This window comes from Hydra viridissima, unplaced genomic scaffold, assembly GCF_058129835.1.
Source record: "Hydra viridissima isolate aposymbiotic clone 2 unplaced genomic scaffold, HvirCarnegie_v1 scaffold_2, whole genome shotgun sequence".
Taxonomy (NCBI): domain Eukaryota; kingdom Metazoa; phylum Cnidaria; class Hydrozoa; order Anthoathecata; family Hydridae; genus Hydra; species Hydra viridissima.
In genome coordinates this window covers 845426-864727 of record NW_028324301.1, presented here as the reverse complement: position 1 = coordinate 864727, position 19302 = coordinate 845426, and the positions used below count along the sequence as shown (strand labels likewise).

General features: G+C 29.4%; 1 protein-coding gene and 1 pseudogene across 4 annotated transcripts; both read right to left on the bottom strand.

Annotated features, from left to right (window-relative positions):
• Positions 1-388: 388 nt before the first annotated feature.
• Positions 389-18962, bottom strand: LOC145189231 (protein cereblon-like). 3 transcript variants are annotated; one of them, XR_016449816.1, is made up of 12 exons: positions 18854-18962; positions 18609-18745; positions 16122-16262; positions 15890-15951; positions 15134-15298; positions 12429-12627; positions 4211-4267; positions 3140-3220; positions 1339-1454; positions 1189-1259; positions 857-988; positions 389-732 (listed from the first exon to the last, which is right to left on the bottom strand). XR_016449816.1 is itself a non-coding variant. In XM_090078788.1 (12 exons), the coding sequence occupies exons 1-12, from the start codon at positions 18912-18914 to the stop codon at positions 504-506; spliced, it is 1455 nt and encodes a 484-aa protein (XP_089934914.1). In that variant the 5' UTR covers positions 18915-18962; the 3' UTR covers positions 389-503. The 3 variants fall into 3 exon arrangements, 2 of the variants coding, with proteins under 2 accessions (XP_089934914.1, XP_089934915.1); XM_090078788.1 differs by having other exon boundaries at positions 3136-3220; XM_090078789.1 differs by lacking the exons at positions 389-732; positions 857-988; positions 1189-1259 and adding an exon at positions 1566-1635.
• LOC145202025 (uncharacterized) lies at positions 7070-9636 on the bottom strand (annotated as a pseudogene). Its single transcript, XR_016449815.1, has 2 exons — positions 9142-9636; positions 7070-9031 (listed from the first exon to the last, which is right to left on the bottom strand). The product of XR_016449815.1 is annotated as an uncharacterized LOC145202025 (transcript).
• Positions 18963-19302: the final 340 nt, after the last annotated feature.

Here is a 19302-nt window from a genome sequence, read left to right as displayed (position 1 = left end):
TAGAAAATTTTAGTAAAAAAAAAAAAAATTTTTTTTTTGATGATTGTACAAAATTTATTAAAATTTCGATATAAAAGATGGTTTGTACAAATTTTGTTAAAATAGCATTTATCTATAAAGGAAATTTGTGACCATTTTTGTTGGATAAAATGAAAGGTCTGTTTTCCAATAGATTCTATGAGAAAAAGGTGATCTTAAGTGGAAATCTAGCTCATATTTTTCCCATCTAGCTCATACTTTTCGTAAAGTATTCTTAAACCAAATCACCAAGATATGGCTAGATTCAACTTTTTTTATTATTGAAAGTTTTTTTCATAGGCTTAACTTTAGCACAGCGTGATGGGATTGATACTTTATTGATGGGATTGATTATTGAAAACTTCAAAAATTTTCATAATATAATTTTAAAAGAATCAGCTTTTAAAAAATCATTATCATACATAAATATATCGCTATAAACAGACACCAAGAAAAAAAAGCGTTACAAACACGAAGCATAATGATCAAAGATCAGAATCCAACTGGACTTGATTTATGCTTGCAATATTTAAAGCGCCATACACGTTTGTCTCGCTCGGTTCGGATGACATTGTATCATCTTTAAATATCGGTCTGAGACTCTTGCGAGTCAAACCCCAGAATTTTGAAGGTATCGATCCTTTATGAACCGCAGTAAATTTCCAGCCTAAATGCGTATGGCAACGTTTGCATGATGCTATCGTCCACGCGTAGCTGAAAATAAAGTCAATATCGAATTTTAAACTTTTTACAGGAAAATTTCCTAAATCAAAGTTGAGCTGATGTAGATTACCAACAATGCAACATCAACAACACAAAACAACAAGAATATCCTAACCCAGGAAACCAGCTGTATTGTGTCGAAGATCTGCCCGTCAGTAAAACATTTTGTGCTTTGTAAAATGTCGCTGTTTCGTGAACGTGTCCATTTGGATTAACGTAAGCAGCCATAGGACTTCGTTTCGACAAACTAAACAAAATATATTCTTTATATTTAAAGTCTTTTAGGATGTTAAAAGTAATAATTTGGCGTTGAACCCTCGGAGGTCGAACTGATCTACTGATATTGGCAGCAAAATTTTCTAAATTTTCTAAAATTTAGTTTCCGTTAAATACTTTTTCTTAAATATTAGACTTCGCACATTGATAAAGATATTACGCATACTTTACCTAAATAACTCTTTTTTATCAGTAATAATCGTGACTTGCTCACACGAAGCACATGCCAAAGACGAACCACACTTAAGGGGAAAAGACGGAATTTATCTTGCTCAGCACTATAAAAATCAAAACAATGACAAACAAAAAATTGATTTAAACCTTGCTCATAATCCTTATTAGCTTTTGCATACGCATAGGAGCCGATGAGATCGTAAGAAGATCAATCTTCATGTCCGTAGTCAGAGGAAGATTAGCGGTCATCCAATGAGAAAACTCTATATACAAAAATTTAAACTATAGCGAATAACAGTAAAAACTCCCACAAGGTTTCTAACCAAAAGGCGATAACTTTTAAAAGAATTACTTTTAAGTTAAAGATGGCTAACCTTTAGCAAAAAAACTCATAATAAACTTGTATAAATATGTTAACAGCTAACGGTTTCTTTTGCTGCAGAACTTGAAGAAATTCAATAAAACATTAAAATTTAACAAAACATGTGATTGCACCGATTGATCGATTAGGACGGAGAGGGACGAACAATTTAAAAAGTCTTAACGTGGATTCAGCCTACTTATCGTGAAGATTTAGAAATAAAGACATAAGAAAGGATTCATTATGTTACTTGCTATTTGATATGCTAAAGTAGCAATAGAAACTTTTAAAAAGCTTAGATTTATTTTAAGTGATATTGGTCTGTTTAAACATTCTATTGAAAGGACCTGGATGCTAATAAACAGAAAATTCCTTAAATAAAATTAATTGGTAAATATCGGCGAGATCTGAAAAAATTCAAATTGTGTTTTTTTTAAAATACATGACATGATTGTATGTAAAGGTCTAGGCAAGGTTCTATCTATGTAAAAGATGAAAACTTATATAAAAAATCTTTATTGTTTAAACACTTTACACCAGCATCTGTACCTTAATTGGTAGCCATTTTGATTGAAAAGTTTAGCACAAAGTTTATAAAAATTGTAATCCTGTCAATCATTTTATGATATTCAACAGATTTAAAACAATGTTTTTTAAAGAATTAATAGACTTTTTTAAATTGAAATAACAATCCCCAAATATCTAATAATTTCAAAAAAATCAGCTTTTGCAACAAAGTAATACTTTTCTCATCAAAGTAAAAAAAGCTTAAATATAACGTGATCATAAAAAGAGATCAAAGTGATATTCAGCTATGAAAGGAATCAGATTCTTCTTGATAAATTTTGAAAAAAGTAAAAACTTTGATCAATTGTAAAATCACTTATAATAAACAATTGAAACTCTTGTTGGAAAATGGAAACTTTTTCTGGTAGAGTCAAATGTCTTCCATACCAAAACTTTATCAATATGTAATCGGGATCAATTCAGAATAAATCATTATATTCAAAGATTGGTTTTAGGCCCTTAACATTTTTCTTGTCCGTTATTTTGGTTACATAAACACTTGTTTAAGCTTTCTGGCCCTCAGATTCATTCGGACCATTTTATGGTGTTTTGATAACCTTTTCCTGCAATAGTCAAAATTTATAAATTTTCTTTTTTGTGCCTCCTATTTTGATGAGATTTTCGAATCATCTGATAGAAACATAAAGACATAATGAACATTTTTTTTTAGAGAAATAAATTTGGCACTTTCTACGAAAAGGTAGAAAGAGACTAGAAAGGAACAAAAATCAAATTAAAACTATTTTTTCCAGTTGATTTTTTTGTTGTTTGTTTTTGTAAAAACAACAAAATGAACATCAAGAAGTCACTGGATCAAATAAAAAAATGAAAAACTTTTAAATTCAAAATTTGTTCAAAAGCCTAAGCTCTTTGAAAATTTAGGATTTAAAAAAATAAAATAGTTAACCTTCATAATTTAAAAGTTATTTTGTATCTTGTCATGAAAAATTACATAATACTTCATACAGTAGAGGAACACATGAGCTACAGTGGTTTTTACAAAAAGAACAACATACCTACAGGATTTGTAGGTAAGATTTCCAAATCCAAATTATCATTCCAACTTCGAATCTCTCGTACTAAGCAATCCATCAGGAAATACTGAATTAAAATTATAGTTTTTTTTTATTAATAACTTTGCTAAAAAAGTATTCACATAATTGATATTAGGTTAAAATTTCTATTATATATAAATACCATAATTATTACAGTGCAAAAGTGAGACAGAATAGATATGTTTTAAAAGATATTAAGAAGCTATAATATACACAACATGTGTCCTTAAAATCCACACCAAAATTAGCACCCTTTTTAAATTTTTTTTTTTTGCAGAAATGATTGCTTTGATTTATGGTTTTGGAATCTTTGACTTGTAAGTAAACAAGTAATAAAATGAAAAACTTGATTTCTTTATGATGACTGCCACCTCTTGCGTGTCACACTCAAGAGATTATAACAAGATGGCTAAACAAACTGGGATGGTAAAACAAACTGTGTATGATAATTAAAGTCGATTTAAAAAGTTTGGTCCCATAGAAAAGAAAACCAGAAAGTTGTAAGACAAAGACCGAGAGCCTTAAGGCTTATTAGAGCTGCTAAAGGCCAAATTCAGCACAACCCAGTCTGATCAATCAAGACTGATTTTTATTAGCACCTCAAAGCTAGAAGATGTTAAATTAGCACCTCAAAGCTAGAAGATGTTCAACAGCCTATAAGGTTCAAGTTTGGAGTTGTGGCTTCCATTCATCTAAAGATGCCTTCCATTTTTATTGATCCAAGGGTCAAAATCAATGCAGACACATACATTAAAATCTTGAAAGACCATGTCTAGCTAGGGATCACCTCTAATTTCAAACCTGATGCCAAAATTGTGTACCAGCAGGATGGGGCTCCACCTCATACAACCAGAAAGGATTGGCTCAGAAAAAACATGCCAGATTTTTGGGAGAAAGTTTTGTAGCTACCAAGACAAATTGAGCATAAAAGACAAAAAAAGACAAAAAAACACCATTCTATTTGGGACACCTGTTTATATATAAAGGATATTGGAAATCTATACAAAATATTATAATTGAAAAAAAAAATACTTACTGGGTTGTAGAACTTATAAACCCATCCAGGGAGATGGGTAACACTTGAGAATAATCCCTAAAAACAGAAATCTTTTTTTAGCAATACCTTTAAAATTTTATTTGTAAAAATTTTTTTCAAAACTGATAAAACTAAGATAAGATATTTTTAAAAAAAAAATTTTAAAAAAAGTTGTTCTAAAGAGTTTTTAAACTTTTCTTTTTTTATCTAAATACTTTTGTGTTACACAGTTATGTTGGGACTAAAGTTTAGCACAAGATCCTGGCAACTTGATTATATGAATAAAAACCTCAAGAAAACCTTCAGAAATTATAGCTCAAAAATTTCATTTTCTTTAGGATTATAACTCTGTTAAAATTGCATAAAAAACATCCAAAAGGCGATGGCTCTTATTCAAATTCAAATCTTGATGTATTCAGATACATGGCCTACTAAATTCACGGCCGTATATCTTACATTTTTGAGAGGGAAATTAAGAGGCCAGTTTTTAATGTTTTTGACACAAAAAATTGCTTAAGTATTATTTTAAAATCTATTCTTTTTGAAGAATTTACTAGTTTAAAGAAATTATATTTAAAATGGTGCTAACAAATGTGCTGTACTAAAATGTTCATCCAGATATTTAAGCAACAAAAATAAGCAGATTGCATCATTTCATTTTCCATCAGACCAAAACTTAAATCAACTTTGGATATGATTTGTTAATAGTTCAAATTGGATTCCAACAAAACATTCTGTTTTATGTGACTTTCATTTTAAAGATAAATATATAGCTAGAGATGATAAATGCACCCTGAATTGGCTAACGAAACCTGTTCCTTCCAAATATTCATGTGAATTTTTGCAACAAAAAAAATCATCTATATCAGTTTCAAAGTCTTTTCAAAATCCTCCTTAAAAGAGAATATTCCAAGAAGATCAGTTAGATGCATTCAAGGAAAATGCATTTACAAGTTTACATGACTTGAATAAAGCAGTAACACCACCTGGTTTGGTGATTTGGTGAAAGGTGTTGTATTTTATAATATAGTATTTAATGAGCAGACATACTTTCCAACTATATAAGAATCAATAACAGTTGATGCAGACATTAATGTGCATTTGCACTGCAAGGGGACACCACTTCCATTACCAAGTGGGTTTGTTAAAGGATATAATGTAAAACTTGATAAAATTAGTATGCTAGAAAATTTTCCTTCTTATATTAGAAACATAACATTAGAAAATTGCAACACTATTTTAGATGAGATTAAAAATACAGAGCTTTATAAGCCACAAGGTAGGCCGCCATATTCTGCAAAGATGATTTGGTATTTGGTATTTCTTTGCAGGCGTACAAACTATTACTTAAAAAGATCCCTTTACCATTAATATCTTTGTTAAATAAAGTTCAACAAGGAGGTGTTGATTCTTTAAAGGCTTTAAAACTTCTACAGGGAGGAGAAAATGTTGCATTCATGATAATAGGACTAAAAGAATCAATTTCTAACATTGTTCAAGCAATTCCAAAAGTCAGATTTTCTGGAAAATGCCTATCACAAAAAATAGCTGAAAACCTAATAGCTGCTGGATTCACTGTGTGTGGTATAGTGGCAGACAATCATTCCACTAATATTAATGCATTCTCATCATTAGTTACAATCTTCAGTTCTGAATCAAAATATTTTATAAATCACTCACAGAATTATGGAAAGAAGACTTATTTGTTTAATGATAGTGTGCATTTAGTCAAATTGTTTTTCCAGAATTTAAATCATAATGTGAATATCAATATTGATTGTCCATCAGGATATATTAGTTGGGATGATTTATGCAAGATTTACAGTAATGATAATGGACTAAAAGGTAAACTTAGAAAAGCTCCTAAACTTACATTTGAAGTATTACATCCTGGAAGTAAACAAAATGTGCCACTTGCATTAGCACTTATAAATGAAACTACAATTGCAGCTTCAAAAAGCTATTATCCAAATCGAAAAGATGTTTCTAATTTTTTAACTATTTTAAACACTTGGTGGACAATTGCTAATTCTAAACAAAGATTTTCACCTAATATTATTGGCAATGCTATTGTATCAGGAGACATGAAAATGACATTTTACCAAGCTCTGGCTGATTGGATCGATCAGTGGTCTCTTTCACCTTGCATTCACCCTCACAAATCAAACTGCATCAGCATTTGTAGTCACTCTATTTGCTTAAGCAGTGCTTGTTGAGGAGCTCCTGAATGATGGATATGATTATTAGGGGTATTCAAAAAAAGTAAACTTTCAAATCTAAAAAACCATACCCCTAAATTTGGGGCAAATGTATAAAAAATGAGCCTCAAAAAGTTTGAGCGCTATCGGATCACTTTTGACCCCCCCTCAAGCTAATAATTTATGGGAAAAATGACCGAAAAGTGGTCGTTTTCGGGCGTCTTGAGGGAGGGGCTATTTTTTTTTTTCAAACTTTTTTTTCTTCTGCTATATGTATATAGGCCTATATTTTTGTTTAAAAATATATGGTTTTTTTCCTACCACTCAAAAATCTATGTTTGGTGGTATTGAAAATCATGAAATTGGTATTTTTGTGGAAGGTTAGGTTTATATATATATATATGTGTGTGTGTGTGTGTGTGTGTGTGTGTGTGTGTGTGTGTGTATATATATATATATAACCAAATAAATAAGCCCTGTGTGTATATATATATACACACACAGGGCCTCTCTGACTATTCCCAAGACATGCTGGAGGGGGCAACCAACTTCACTTTGCCAGAAAGAATGAACAGTGGTTGGTTGTGACCTTAGCAATGTCGTTTATCTATATTGAAAAAACTACTATTTATCTATATTGAAAAATCAAAATGAGCAAGAATAAATAAAAAGATAAATTTCTATTCAAGTTTTATAACAGAAAAAACATTTGAAAATCTAATAATAATCAAGTTTAAATCTTTATCTTTTTCCGCATCACACCAAGCCCATCATTAAACTTAGTCTTCGAAATTGTACTGGATTTTTGTTCTGGTGATCTGAATACAGATCGAACTTTGTCCACAGTGAGCAATCTGTTGTGCTTTTCAGTTTCATCAGAATATCTATGAATATACTGCCCCATCATACCTATTGACCGTTCTGAATGGTCATTTACAAAAATCAAAGTTTCAGCATATTTTTAAAAACTTTTGAAGCATGACTGAGTATGCCAATAGTTTGGTGGAAGTGAGAGCCAGTCTTGAACTCGTTGCTTATCAAACCCAATCATGTCAAAAATCAGGTAAGAAAAGACATCAACCAAGGCAGACAAGGATGGTGGTTTTTTCCCAATATTTGTATTCATTTTATAAATTTCCTTGATATCTTGCTTAACTTTATTCTCAGGTTTATAATAGTCAGAGCTAGGCATATCAAATGACAGGATTGCTGATGCAATTTTTGCCTTCTCATCTGATGCTAACTCGTCATCTAGCAAAGCTAGAGGTATCATTGTTGAATCCAAATACCAGCAATGTTTATACTGAGACTCTAATACAGCATCGACAGCTAATGGGTTTGTACATACTTTTTTGTACAGATGCATTTGATGTATGGCTGTAATGTTAAGAAAAGGAGCTTTGATGACATCCTCAGATTGTAGATACCATTTTGCATAAAAGCAAAAAATAAATTCTGTAATAAGCTTAATTTCAATTTTCAGATAATCATTTTCCTGAACAAATGTAAGTTGATTGGATAAAAGCTGAAGCTTTAGATAATAAATTGCTTTTCCTAAAAATCTTGCATGATGAATAGCACCAGTTTTTCTTACTTTATATGTTATAGGGGATAAGTAAGTGACAACTAATTCTGCAAGCTCACTTCTATCATCTCTTACAATACCTGGTTTACCAACGTATGCTTTGCAAAATCTTAATGACTTCATAGCTGCCTTCTTTAAAAGACTGCTTTTAACCTTATTCTAATCAAACCGTAACAGTAGAACTGAATCATAGTTAAAATTAGGTTCTTCAAAAATATTTTTTAGCTTTTTGAAAAGAGGATTATCAGGTCCATTAGTTTCTTCATTGGTCACTAATTTCCAAAAGTGAAGCATTCTTAATTCAGTCACGTGATGCCTACATGCTATTTGGAGGAGATATTTATCCAGTTCTTTAGATATTCTGGAAACTGATCCTTTATTCGTCCCAGTGTTGGATGATGTTGTATCAAAGCATATTCCTCTAGTTTTTGACGTAAGTTGATACTCCTTAATTAAGTCCATTACACCAAAGAACTGATCTTCACCAGTGGATGACGCTAGTGGTGGGACTCCAAGTAGGTAAGTCTCTCCATTAATGTTAACTAAAACAGCCATTCTATCCCTCTTTAATATTTTTCCTTTGTTTAGCTCAAACAAGGTCTTGCCATCAAAATGAATTATACATGGATATGGAGATGCGTCTATGGCTGCTTTAACATCTTCTTTTGAAATGGTTGCCATGTTCTCATTTTCTTTTTTCATTTTTCTATATGCGGTAGACTGACTGCTTTTAATTCCTTTAAGATCAACACCTGATTGATATAGAATTGCATTTGTTACCTTCTGTAAAACATTTGGTTATATATCACAGGCTGTAGCAGTAAGCAAAACATTACCAGCAAAAATATCTTTTGGAATTTTTGCAATTACTGTGTCTGGGTTTTCCGAGACTTCTATATGATACCAATCACCTGGATCAAAATCAGACTCAATTGAAGAATCATCGCTTAGAATTATGTCTATAAGTTCAACGTTGGGTACATCATCTCTCAAACTCTTAGGCTGTGAACGATTTTTCTTCCTGATGCTTTCTTTTGCCTAATTTACATAACAATTGTAGTTTTAGCTTTTAATTTTAGAATTAGTGGAAAAGAGAATTAATAGAAGTTGAACCAGAGATAAAGAAGTTAATTAAAAGCAATGAATACCTTTTTTCTATACTTAATATCCTCTGAACCAATAACAAACTTCCTTTCACCTTCCTGATCTTCAAGAAATTTTAGATCTTCAATCTTGTCTTTTAGTGATCTTTTTTTATCTTTACTGATCATGTTTTTGAGATTAGAATTGCCAGCCCAAAAAGTTTTTTTTATTTCTATCTCAAAATCGTTTTGTTTAGCCAAATCACCACTAGTTCCCCTTTTTGCGTTTTTTTTCAAGTTGGAATAGGACTTATGCAAATTAAAAAGTTTTTTAACTAAACTTAAATCAGTTAACACATCAAATCCAGCTTTAATCCAGGGTCTCTTGATTTTAGACAAAATACATACACAACAATCTGAACATCTAGAAAAATTTTTTTTAGGGGGACAAGCAATAATATTTGATATTGGTGAAGATCGACATTGTTGGTTATATATTAAATGTTGAAGAATATCCAAGCCTGTTGGGAGTTGTATATCTAAATAGAAAAATTTAGGCATTCTTTAATAAATATTTTAGCAACTAATGACTCATTATAGATCCAGTATTAATAAAAATGTTTCTACCTGATATAGCTGGTTTTGCCTCTTATAATAAAAAGTTCCTTTTTCATCGACCTAAGTTGTGCTTCACTCATTTTTAATGTTTATTGTATGTACTATTCTGTATTTATTAGAAAAATTTAAAGTTATAAACTATCAAAATTTGCACGAAAATATAAGTATATAACATTAGACGCAACAGAAAATACATTTAAAAAATACCAATTTTCATGATTTTCAATACCACCAAACATAGATTTTTGAGTGGTAGGAAAAAAACCATATATTTTTAAACAAAAATATAGGCCTATATACATATAGCAGAAGAAAAAAAATTTGAAAAAAAAAAAAAACAGCCCCTCCCTCAAGACGCCCGAAAATGGCCACTTTTCGGTCATTTTCCCCCTAAATTATTAACTTGAGGGGGGGTCAAAAGTGATCCGATAGCGCTCAAACTTTTTGAGGCTCATTTTTTATACATTTGGTATGGTTTTTTAGATTTGAAAATTTACTTTTTTTGAATACCCCTAATGATTATGTGATGACAGCTTGTTTACAAAGTGACCCAATTGAGAGACGTTTCTCACAATATAGGCAAATAAGTGGTGGGAGATTTCTTGCAAGTTTAAGAGAAGTTTTAAATTCAGAAAGAATTTTGTCATGTCATTCCTTAATTAAAGAGCATATAAACTTTTGGGAAGAAAATCTACTACCAGATATTCATCCTTCCTTAACTGTACTTGATGAACTGTTTAAAAATCGAAGTGAGGAGATTATGGAAAGTTCTTTTGATTATAATAGTCAAGAAGTTGCAACAACTAATGCAGGGTTTGTTGCAAAAAAATTATCAAAAAGGTCTAAATGTGAAAAAGCTGGAGACTGCGATCTTGAAAATAACTCATCTCTGTTATCTTATCTCTGCTATCACGTGGTGAACTATTTGTTCTATCCAAACAGCTTGCAGAATTTGTTTGTAGTGTATTTGCCATTGAATCATGTTTTCAACAAAAATTCTTGTCAATGTTTTTTTTAACAACAAACATAAAATATCAAAGGATTTCCTTTCCAATTATAACTTAAAAACATTTAACCCTTTAGCGCCCGTGTAGCAGATCTGCTACATAACTTCAGAAACCTTTTATGGCCATCCTGTCAACACAGTGATCTCAAAAACACCTTTTGTAGCATATTTACAACATATTTTTGTTGATCTGATTTAGCTAGGTTAATATAATTAGATAATCAAGACTTAAAAACACATCAAAATTGTCTTTTTAAAAATCGGATGATTGCTGTCAGACAAGGTATTTTCAAAGAGAGTTTTTTCCTGTTTTTTTACGAATATTAAAGCTTATTTGTTTATTTTATTTTAAATTAATAACACATGTAAGTTTTAGAAGTATTTAAGAGAGTTTCCTCTTTTTGAAACTATCACAAAATGCTATCTGAATTTATATGTATCACATATGCTACAATGACAAAATTGGGTTTGCTAGTGAAATTTTAAAATTTTATTTTTTAATTCATAATCTAGGCCCTAAAACAATTGCTTTTTGAAGTTTTTGGAGTTTTTTGAAAATTTTAAGCCCTGGTGGGCGCTAAAGGGTTAAAAAGAGACAAAGAAAAAAATAAAGTTAAAATTGGAAATACAAGTTGTATGTTATGCAAATTGTATAGCATTTGTTTATATACTTTATTAAAATTTACCTTCTATTTGAGTTCTTTGAATTATTTCTTGACATTTTTCTTATAGTTTAAGAATAAACATGAATATAGATATATATTATAGATAAATATATTATACATAGATATAAATGTATTTTGATTTGAATAATTTTTGTGACAATCAGTTAACTTTGGTATTTTAGCAATGACTACAAATCTCCAACAAATATTGCACAAATGTCTTCAAATCTTTGATAACTAATATATCTTGAATAAATATATAGTAATAAACAGCAATTGCCACTTTTATATTGAAGAAATATAAGTAAATAATTAAGGTTTGAGCTGCTTTTTAAAAATTAAATATTTAGTACAGCCATTTCAAACAGTAATCGGCCTCCTCATTTCCTCCTCAAAAATGTAAGATATATGGCTGTGAATATAGTAGGCCATGTCAGTAAATGGTAAATACAGAAAAATGAATTTTTCTGTAAAATGGACTTAGAGTTGACTTCGTTACAATGATTTTAACCAGTTGCAAACTTTTTTTACAAAGTATAAAAGTTACACTCTTTTTTTTTTAGCCTTCTATATTATATCTGATAAACTCTGAACTTTTAATATTTAATGATAAATTATTAATATCATCTTTTAGGCCAACAAAATTAACACATAAATTTACAACCCTTCAAAATAAAAAATTAAGATATCTGTAAAAAGGTTCTTAAATACTCGAAGAGCTTAAATCCTAAAACAGTTTATGCTGTTTATTTGTTAGTTTTAGCAATATTAACTAAACAAGAAGCCTATCAGATTTGAGCAATAGATAATGAATCTACACTTATCTGTATAGTACAATAAGGTGTGCATGTAAAAATGATGCTTAATAATGATGCTTAAGTACAATGAATTACACTTATACTAATGAAATATAATTGCATGGCTAATTTAAACTGATTTCTTGTAAAAACAAACTTTAAACCAAATACACATCTCATTCCATTTCTAAGGATAAAAGCAATCATAAGGAGCTTTTAAAAAACTTAACTAAAAAAAACTAATAATATCTATAAGATTTTTCTTACTCCAGCTGTCTTTTGGCTGAAACCTGCCATATATCTTTGTTCGTTATTTTTCCAAGGGCTCTTCTCTAAATAACAGCGATTAGCAAGCACCTGGCTTCTTATTGAATTAGGTTGTTGATGGAGAGTATAAATTAATGATGAAGCAGGATGCGAATAAATAGGTGTTTCAGGAAGGATTTCAACTTTACCCATTATAACCCTAGAAGTTTTAAAGAAGAAAAAAATCTCTGTATATTCACTATTTATATCTCCATTAGGGATTGCAATCCCGCATAGCGGGATCCCACATTAATTTAGCGCATGCGAGATCCCGCAAAAACTACTGTGGGATCCGCGGGATTTGCGGGATTTTGAAACTATTGCTTTTAAACAAAAAAAGTCAATTCTTTTAAACTAAAAAGACAAAAAAAATATCAAATTAAAACTGTTTAATGTATTTGCGAAACAAAGCCATTTAAAAATTTATCTTCAGCTATTAAAATATTTTTCTTAGCTATAAATATAAAAAAATCATTCAAAAATAAACAAATATTTAGCAAAACATTAGTCGAACTCGTTTAAATTTTTTTTGTTTAGTTAATGATTATGTTGAAATTTTCGCTAACGAGTATGTTGAAATTTTTGTTAATGAGTATGTTGAAAACGTGAAATTGAAAACGTGCGTGCATAATTATAAAAAATATACTTTTAAAAACTACTTTTTAAAAAGTCTTTAAAAATTATTTACATCAACATTTTAAAACAAAAGTACTAAGTATGTCGCAAATTAAAACTATATGGAATTATTTTAAAAAAAGTGATAAAGGAGAAAATGCGAAGTGCATGTTATGTTCGTCTATTTTAAAAATTAGTCAAAGATCAATTAAAGGGTTATTAATCCATTTAAAAACTAAACATGGCACCGATTTAAAATCAAACGTTTTACAACAAGACAGAGCTTCAACTTCAAAACAGTATGAATCAGTTGAACTAGAGCCTAAAATATACATTGACTGCTAAGACGAAGAAGTAATTCCATTGAAAAAGGTCAGAACAATTGACACGTTTTTTGTAAAGGAAATTTCTATGGAAAAAATGGTATCGCGCATGGTTGCAAAAGATGGCTTTACATTTAATAGTTTTTGCACATCTTCAGATTTACGGTACTTGTTTTCAAAGAGTGGTTTCCGGCTCCCTGCTTCATCTAATACTATAAGATCGATGGTAGTTAAATTCTCAGATTCTGTAAAAGCTGATATAATGCAAAAATTCACATCACTAAAAAAGCAAAATCAAAAGTTTTCAATAACGTTTGACGAATGGACATCACAAAATAGTCAGAGATACTTAAACTTAAGTTTACATATTGAGGCGAAACACTTTAATCTTGGATTGATTCGAATCCATGGACGGTGTAATGCAGAATATTGCGTCAAGTTAGTTTCAGAAAGGCTAAATAGCTTCGATATTGACCTCCAAAAAGACATTATCGCCATGACCACTGATGGAGCAAGTGTGATGGTGAAAGTCGGTAAAATGATGTCTTGCTAAAAACAACTTTGTTATACTCATGGAACACAACTTGCAGTTATTGATATCTTATACAAGAAAAACAACGGAGAAGTCGAAGAATTGTTTACTACATATGAAAATTGTGAAGAAGAAGATGAATATGGTAAAACTGAGGATGATGAAGTTATAAATAAAGAATATGGTTTGACAATTATTTTGGATCGACCATCTGCTGAATTGGTTAGAAATTACAAAGATCTCATGAAAAAAGTGAGAAAGGTTGTAAAAATATTTAAAAAATATTTACAGAAGTATATCCAACAAGAACACGGGAAAAAGCTTAAGTTAAATCTTGATTGTAAAACTAGGTGGGAGAGCATGTTCGATATGTTAGAAAGATTTCTTAGACTAAAAGTGTGTATTGAAAAAGCCTTAATTGATGTTGGGTCAGAAATTCGTTTCACCCAAGAAGAGTGCTCCCAAATAAATGACTTATTTGCCTGGCACCACTAAAACTTGGTCTCGAACTATTATGCAGGAGAGAATCGAACCTTGTCACTGCAGAAACAACTTTTCAGTTTATGTTAGATAAATTACAAAAGCAATCATCACTTTTGAGCATAGATTTAGCTGCGGCACTTCGTGAGAGGTTTACACAATGTTGTAATAAGAGTTTAAATGGACTACTAGTTTACTTAAAAAATCCTAAAAAGTATGAACAGGAAATTAAAAAAAATGAAAATACTTTTACAAGAAATAAAAAAAAATATTGATAAGAGTTTATACAATTGAAAGGAATGAAGTAGAAGAAAATGAATTCGAAGAAAAAGAAATTGTAGATTCTATTAACAATTCCCAAATACTTACTCCTACAATTCTATCACTGAAAAAAGATGTCCTATGTATTTTGGCTCATCTATTTGTTAATTAAATGTTAAGAATTATATTGATTTACAAATGAATTGTGTTTTTTGGCTTTATTTACCTTATCTTATCAATTTAATAAGTTGAGTATATTTTTTCTGAAATACTTGAAAGAGAAATACAATTGTCATTTAGCCTTTTATAATGTGCATAAGAAACCTACTAATCCCGCACAAAAATTAAATAATTCCGCGCGGATCCCGCGGGATTGAAAAGTGTGCGGGATTGCAATCCCTAATCTCCATTAAAAATGTAGAATAGCAATAAAACATAATGCAGAAACAATTTACCCATCAAGCTGAGAATGCTTGCTTAAAATTTTAAACCGTTGACGCCCTTCTGCTTTTAAACTTACTTTTGTGTACCCATATTCTTCATACTCTCGGAAAGAAAATATTTCACATGTTACTCCAACTGAAGCCAAAAACACACTTTCATCACCACCAGTGTGGGTTCTAGAAAGAAGTCAATTTTAAAAAAAACATCTTTGCAATCATATTAGAAGTTCATTGTAAATTGGTCTTTTGAACAGCAATCTTAGCATATTTGTCATGTTTGCTTTTTTATGTAACTTACATCATTTTTTTTTTTAAATATCAGCCACAAGGGCTGGCTAATTGTTAAAAAAGAAAACATGGTGTAAATTACAGAAAAAAAAACTTCACTAAAACATTTTTCAAAATTATGTATCAGTCAAACAAAGTATTATTAGAAGATTTTTTTAAAAACATTATTGACTGATTGGTAACTCCAAAATTTGAAACAAACTTAGGAAAAACAACATCTTTCATCCACATTTGATCCTAGAACATTAAGTAAAATTACGAGAGATAGTGTCAATTATCGGACACTAAATGTCCTAATTTAAGACCAAAACGCCTTAAGATTTGTTATTATAAAACTAAAATGTCATAAATGGCATAAAAAAATGATGTAGATCTCAGGGTGAACCCCAAAAGATAGATACAGCTCTTTCTCTATATACATACTACCTACAAAAATCACATCTTATGGGTATATATTGTAAAAGATTTATGAAGAAAAACCTCTTTATCACAAGTCCAAATGTTTTATCCGCAGCAACTACTTTTTTCATCATATCAATAGGCTAAAAAATGTAAAAATCATTAATGCAGATAAATGGGACATCTCAAAAATTTCAAAGTGTTTAAAATAAAATTTTTTATAGGATGTACATTTATATTAAAAACTTTCAAAATACTTATGGGATTTACATTTTTATTAAACGTTAAAAAGAAAAATAAACATGAAATCAACCTGAGGATGAAACAAGTTAAGAGGTAGAATCTGTCCAGGAACAATGATAACTCCAGATTGATAGAACAATGGTAGTATTACTATTGCTCCATCTTCATGAATTTGGCGACCACTAAGTTCATTCATTTCGCTCCCCATATACTAAAATTAATTCAAAACATTTTTATTCATTGTAAAGATTTACATGCAAAAAGTTAGTACACTCTAATTAAATTCTTTTTTTTGCAAGCATTCATTCAAAAATAACAACTAGCATATGTACAATAAAATATTGAATAAGATAAAAAATCAATTTTTTAAAACAAACTTTATTTAATGAAATTTTGGATAATAAAAAAGAAATAGTTAAAAAAAAAATTATTTGACACCATATCTTCTTATGGGATTGATTCTTTTGATAAACTTTGTATTTTGCTCTCCAGCAATCTTCGCATTCATTTCTTTTTAATATTGACTAAAAACCTTAATTGGACATTCTTCTGGTAAGTTGGTAGGATTGTCCTTTTTTTTGAACAAAAGGTTTTTTTGTTTCCAAAGCCAATCTTGGACCATTTTTGAATTGTGAGAAGAAGCTAAATCCAGCCAAAATACATATTTACCACTTCTATAATGATTTCTAACAAATGGAAAAATATTCCTTAAACATTTTTCTTTATAAACATGTTCATTGACCCCTTAACTGCTGAGCATTATAAAAGCAGGTCTCATTCCTTTTGGTGAAATTGCTATCCATATCAATACTTTTTTAACACTTTTTGCTTTGTTATAATATTTTACACCATCTGACATTTTAGAAACATCATTGGAATAGAAGCTATTATTGTCAGTTAGCATAGAATTAGCTTAAGTAAAATATCCATTATAAAATTATGGTTACAATATTTGTAATATAGTCTTAGACATTTTTGACAAGCTAAAAGACATTGGAAAGATGTTCTGTCCATTTTTTTTTCTTTTTATAATTTATTAAAAGCTTTTTTGAATCTTTTTAAATATTTGTTCAGCATCATTGATATATTTACAAGCAGTTAATTTTTAAAATTCTTCTATATGAAAGTGCTTCTAAATAGAGATTTTATTTTGATTTCTATGCAAATTATAAAATTCTTACACAAGCTTTTTCAACTCAAGTTGGTTTGATATTTTGAAAATCAATTAAAATAAGGAAAAATAAAGGAATATTTATACTTGTTTTATAAAGAGAGAGTAAATTTTAACAATTGATAAAGAACATTTTTGAACTTTAGAAATACTTACTTGACACAAGCGAAACAAAAAAATGTAAAAAACTTTTTTCATTTGGATAAAATAAATAAATAAAAAAACTTTTTTATGTTTTTTAAAATGGAAATGAAAATGAAAATTATGGTATCACAATTTAGTTGGGGATTTTTTTAGTTGGGGTCACAATTTAGTTGGGGATTTACATATAAAACTTTGAATTATTTTTATATCTAAATTATAGTATAACAGTATCAAATTGCATATCCATGTTTTTACAACTATTCATGAATAATGTCCTGGAAAAAAAAAAGAATGAATTATTTGTTATATAATTTGAATCTAAAAATTTATAATTCTAGCAACCTGCCATGCTTGCCTAACCTGCCATGAAGCATGCTTTCTGACAAATATCTTCAATCTGGCAACCCTTCGAATGACAAAGAAAAAAATTATCATAAAAAAGGTGGAAGAATCAATAAAGCAGACCTCAAGCTTCTTTATTTCTGTTCTTATTGATAACTAGCTTAAACTTAGCTTCATGGTACCTTCATACCATAAGAAACCAAGTTTCCAGACATGGTTGGACCTGAGAGATTTCTTTTCCACATTGTTAGAATAGAGAAAAAGGATATAGGACCACAGTAAACAGAAATTGCAGCCAATTGATATGATTGATATTTTTGTGCATAAAATTGAAGATATAAAAAAAAAAAAAGGCTCAGAGCAAAGCATTAAACTAATGCAAATAATTGTAATGTCATCTACTAAAGTGGGTTAGAGGCAGAGCTTGTGTTGATTATAAGAAATAGCCATAAGAGTCAGAAACTAGACTAAGAGTTTGATTATGCAACAGACAATTTAGAAAAGAATTTTTTTTTAACAAACTTCTGTAATCCTTTTAAAAGTTTAAAAATTTATAGTAATGATAAAATTTGGACAATTAAAATTCATCATTTACCATGTTTTACATAAATCATTTCCAATAACCCATAGCTTAATCTTTTTGGTGAATTGTCTTTTCTCTCTCTCTCTTTCTTTTTTTATACCCATAGAAGAGGGGGAAAAAATATTATTTTAATCTTTCTTTATTGGTATACAATATTTATTATTATTTTATTTACTTAAAAGCTTTTCTTTAGCTCACACTTTTTAATATTCAAACTACATGCTTGTAAAAAAGGCTTGTACACATGGTGAATTTCAGACATGATAAAAAGGAATTTTTGTTCTTAGTCACAATATAATTTTTTTTGTTTAACTTACAGAATGCAAACCAGTCTCAAGTGGAACTCCTTCATTCTCTGCTCCACTATTAGATTCAGAATCAACTTCACTAGCTTCATCACCAGAATCATTAACTAATGGAAGATCAAAGTCTGATCCCATTGAATCTTCTGAGCCTAACATTAAAAATATTTATACATACAATTAACTTTATTTAAAATGTTCATTATGTGTTATTCAATATATTTTAACTGTTTCACTTAGGAAGTAAATAATGAGCTAACTGGAATGTGACAAAGTTCCATCATCATCTTCCTCTCCCTCTTCTTCATACCTGCCCTCCATTCAAACACAGTATTTAATTTATAGTACACATATAGCTATATATATATAATATATATATATATATATATATATATATATATATATATATATATATATATATATATATATATATATATATATATATATTCATTTAGCAGTTATTACCAAATAAAAAATAACAATATTGAATATCTTTATCAAATATCAAAGAGCGAACTAAATGTAGTAAAAATCTTTCATAATAAACTTAAAAACTAAATTAAACAAAACAGCATGAGTTCTCCCCCTCTGTCACTCCCTTCACGATAATTAGTATTTCGATTGAAGTTTTTTTTTCGATTGAAGTCTTTTTTTCGATTGAGGTTTTTTGATTCTTTCACGATAATTAGTATTTCGATTGAAATTTTTG

Coding starts and splice junctions, on each gene's coding strand:
- LOC145189231 (XM_090078788.1), bottom strand. CDS start 18,914: ATGGAGGGCAGGTATGAAGAAGAGGGAGAGGAAGATGATGATGGAACT. Junction 12,628..15,133: donor AAGCATTCTCAGCTTGATGG/GTAAATTGTTTC, acceptor TAAAACTTCTAG/GGTTATAATGGGTAAAGTTG. Junction 3,221..4,210: donor TTTATAAGTTCTACAACCCA/GTAAGTATTTTT, acceptor ATTTTAATTCAG/TATTTCCTGATGGATTGCTT.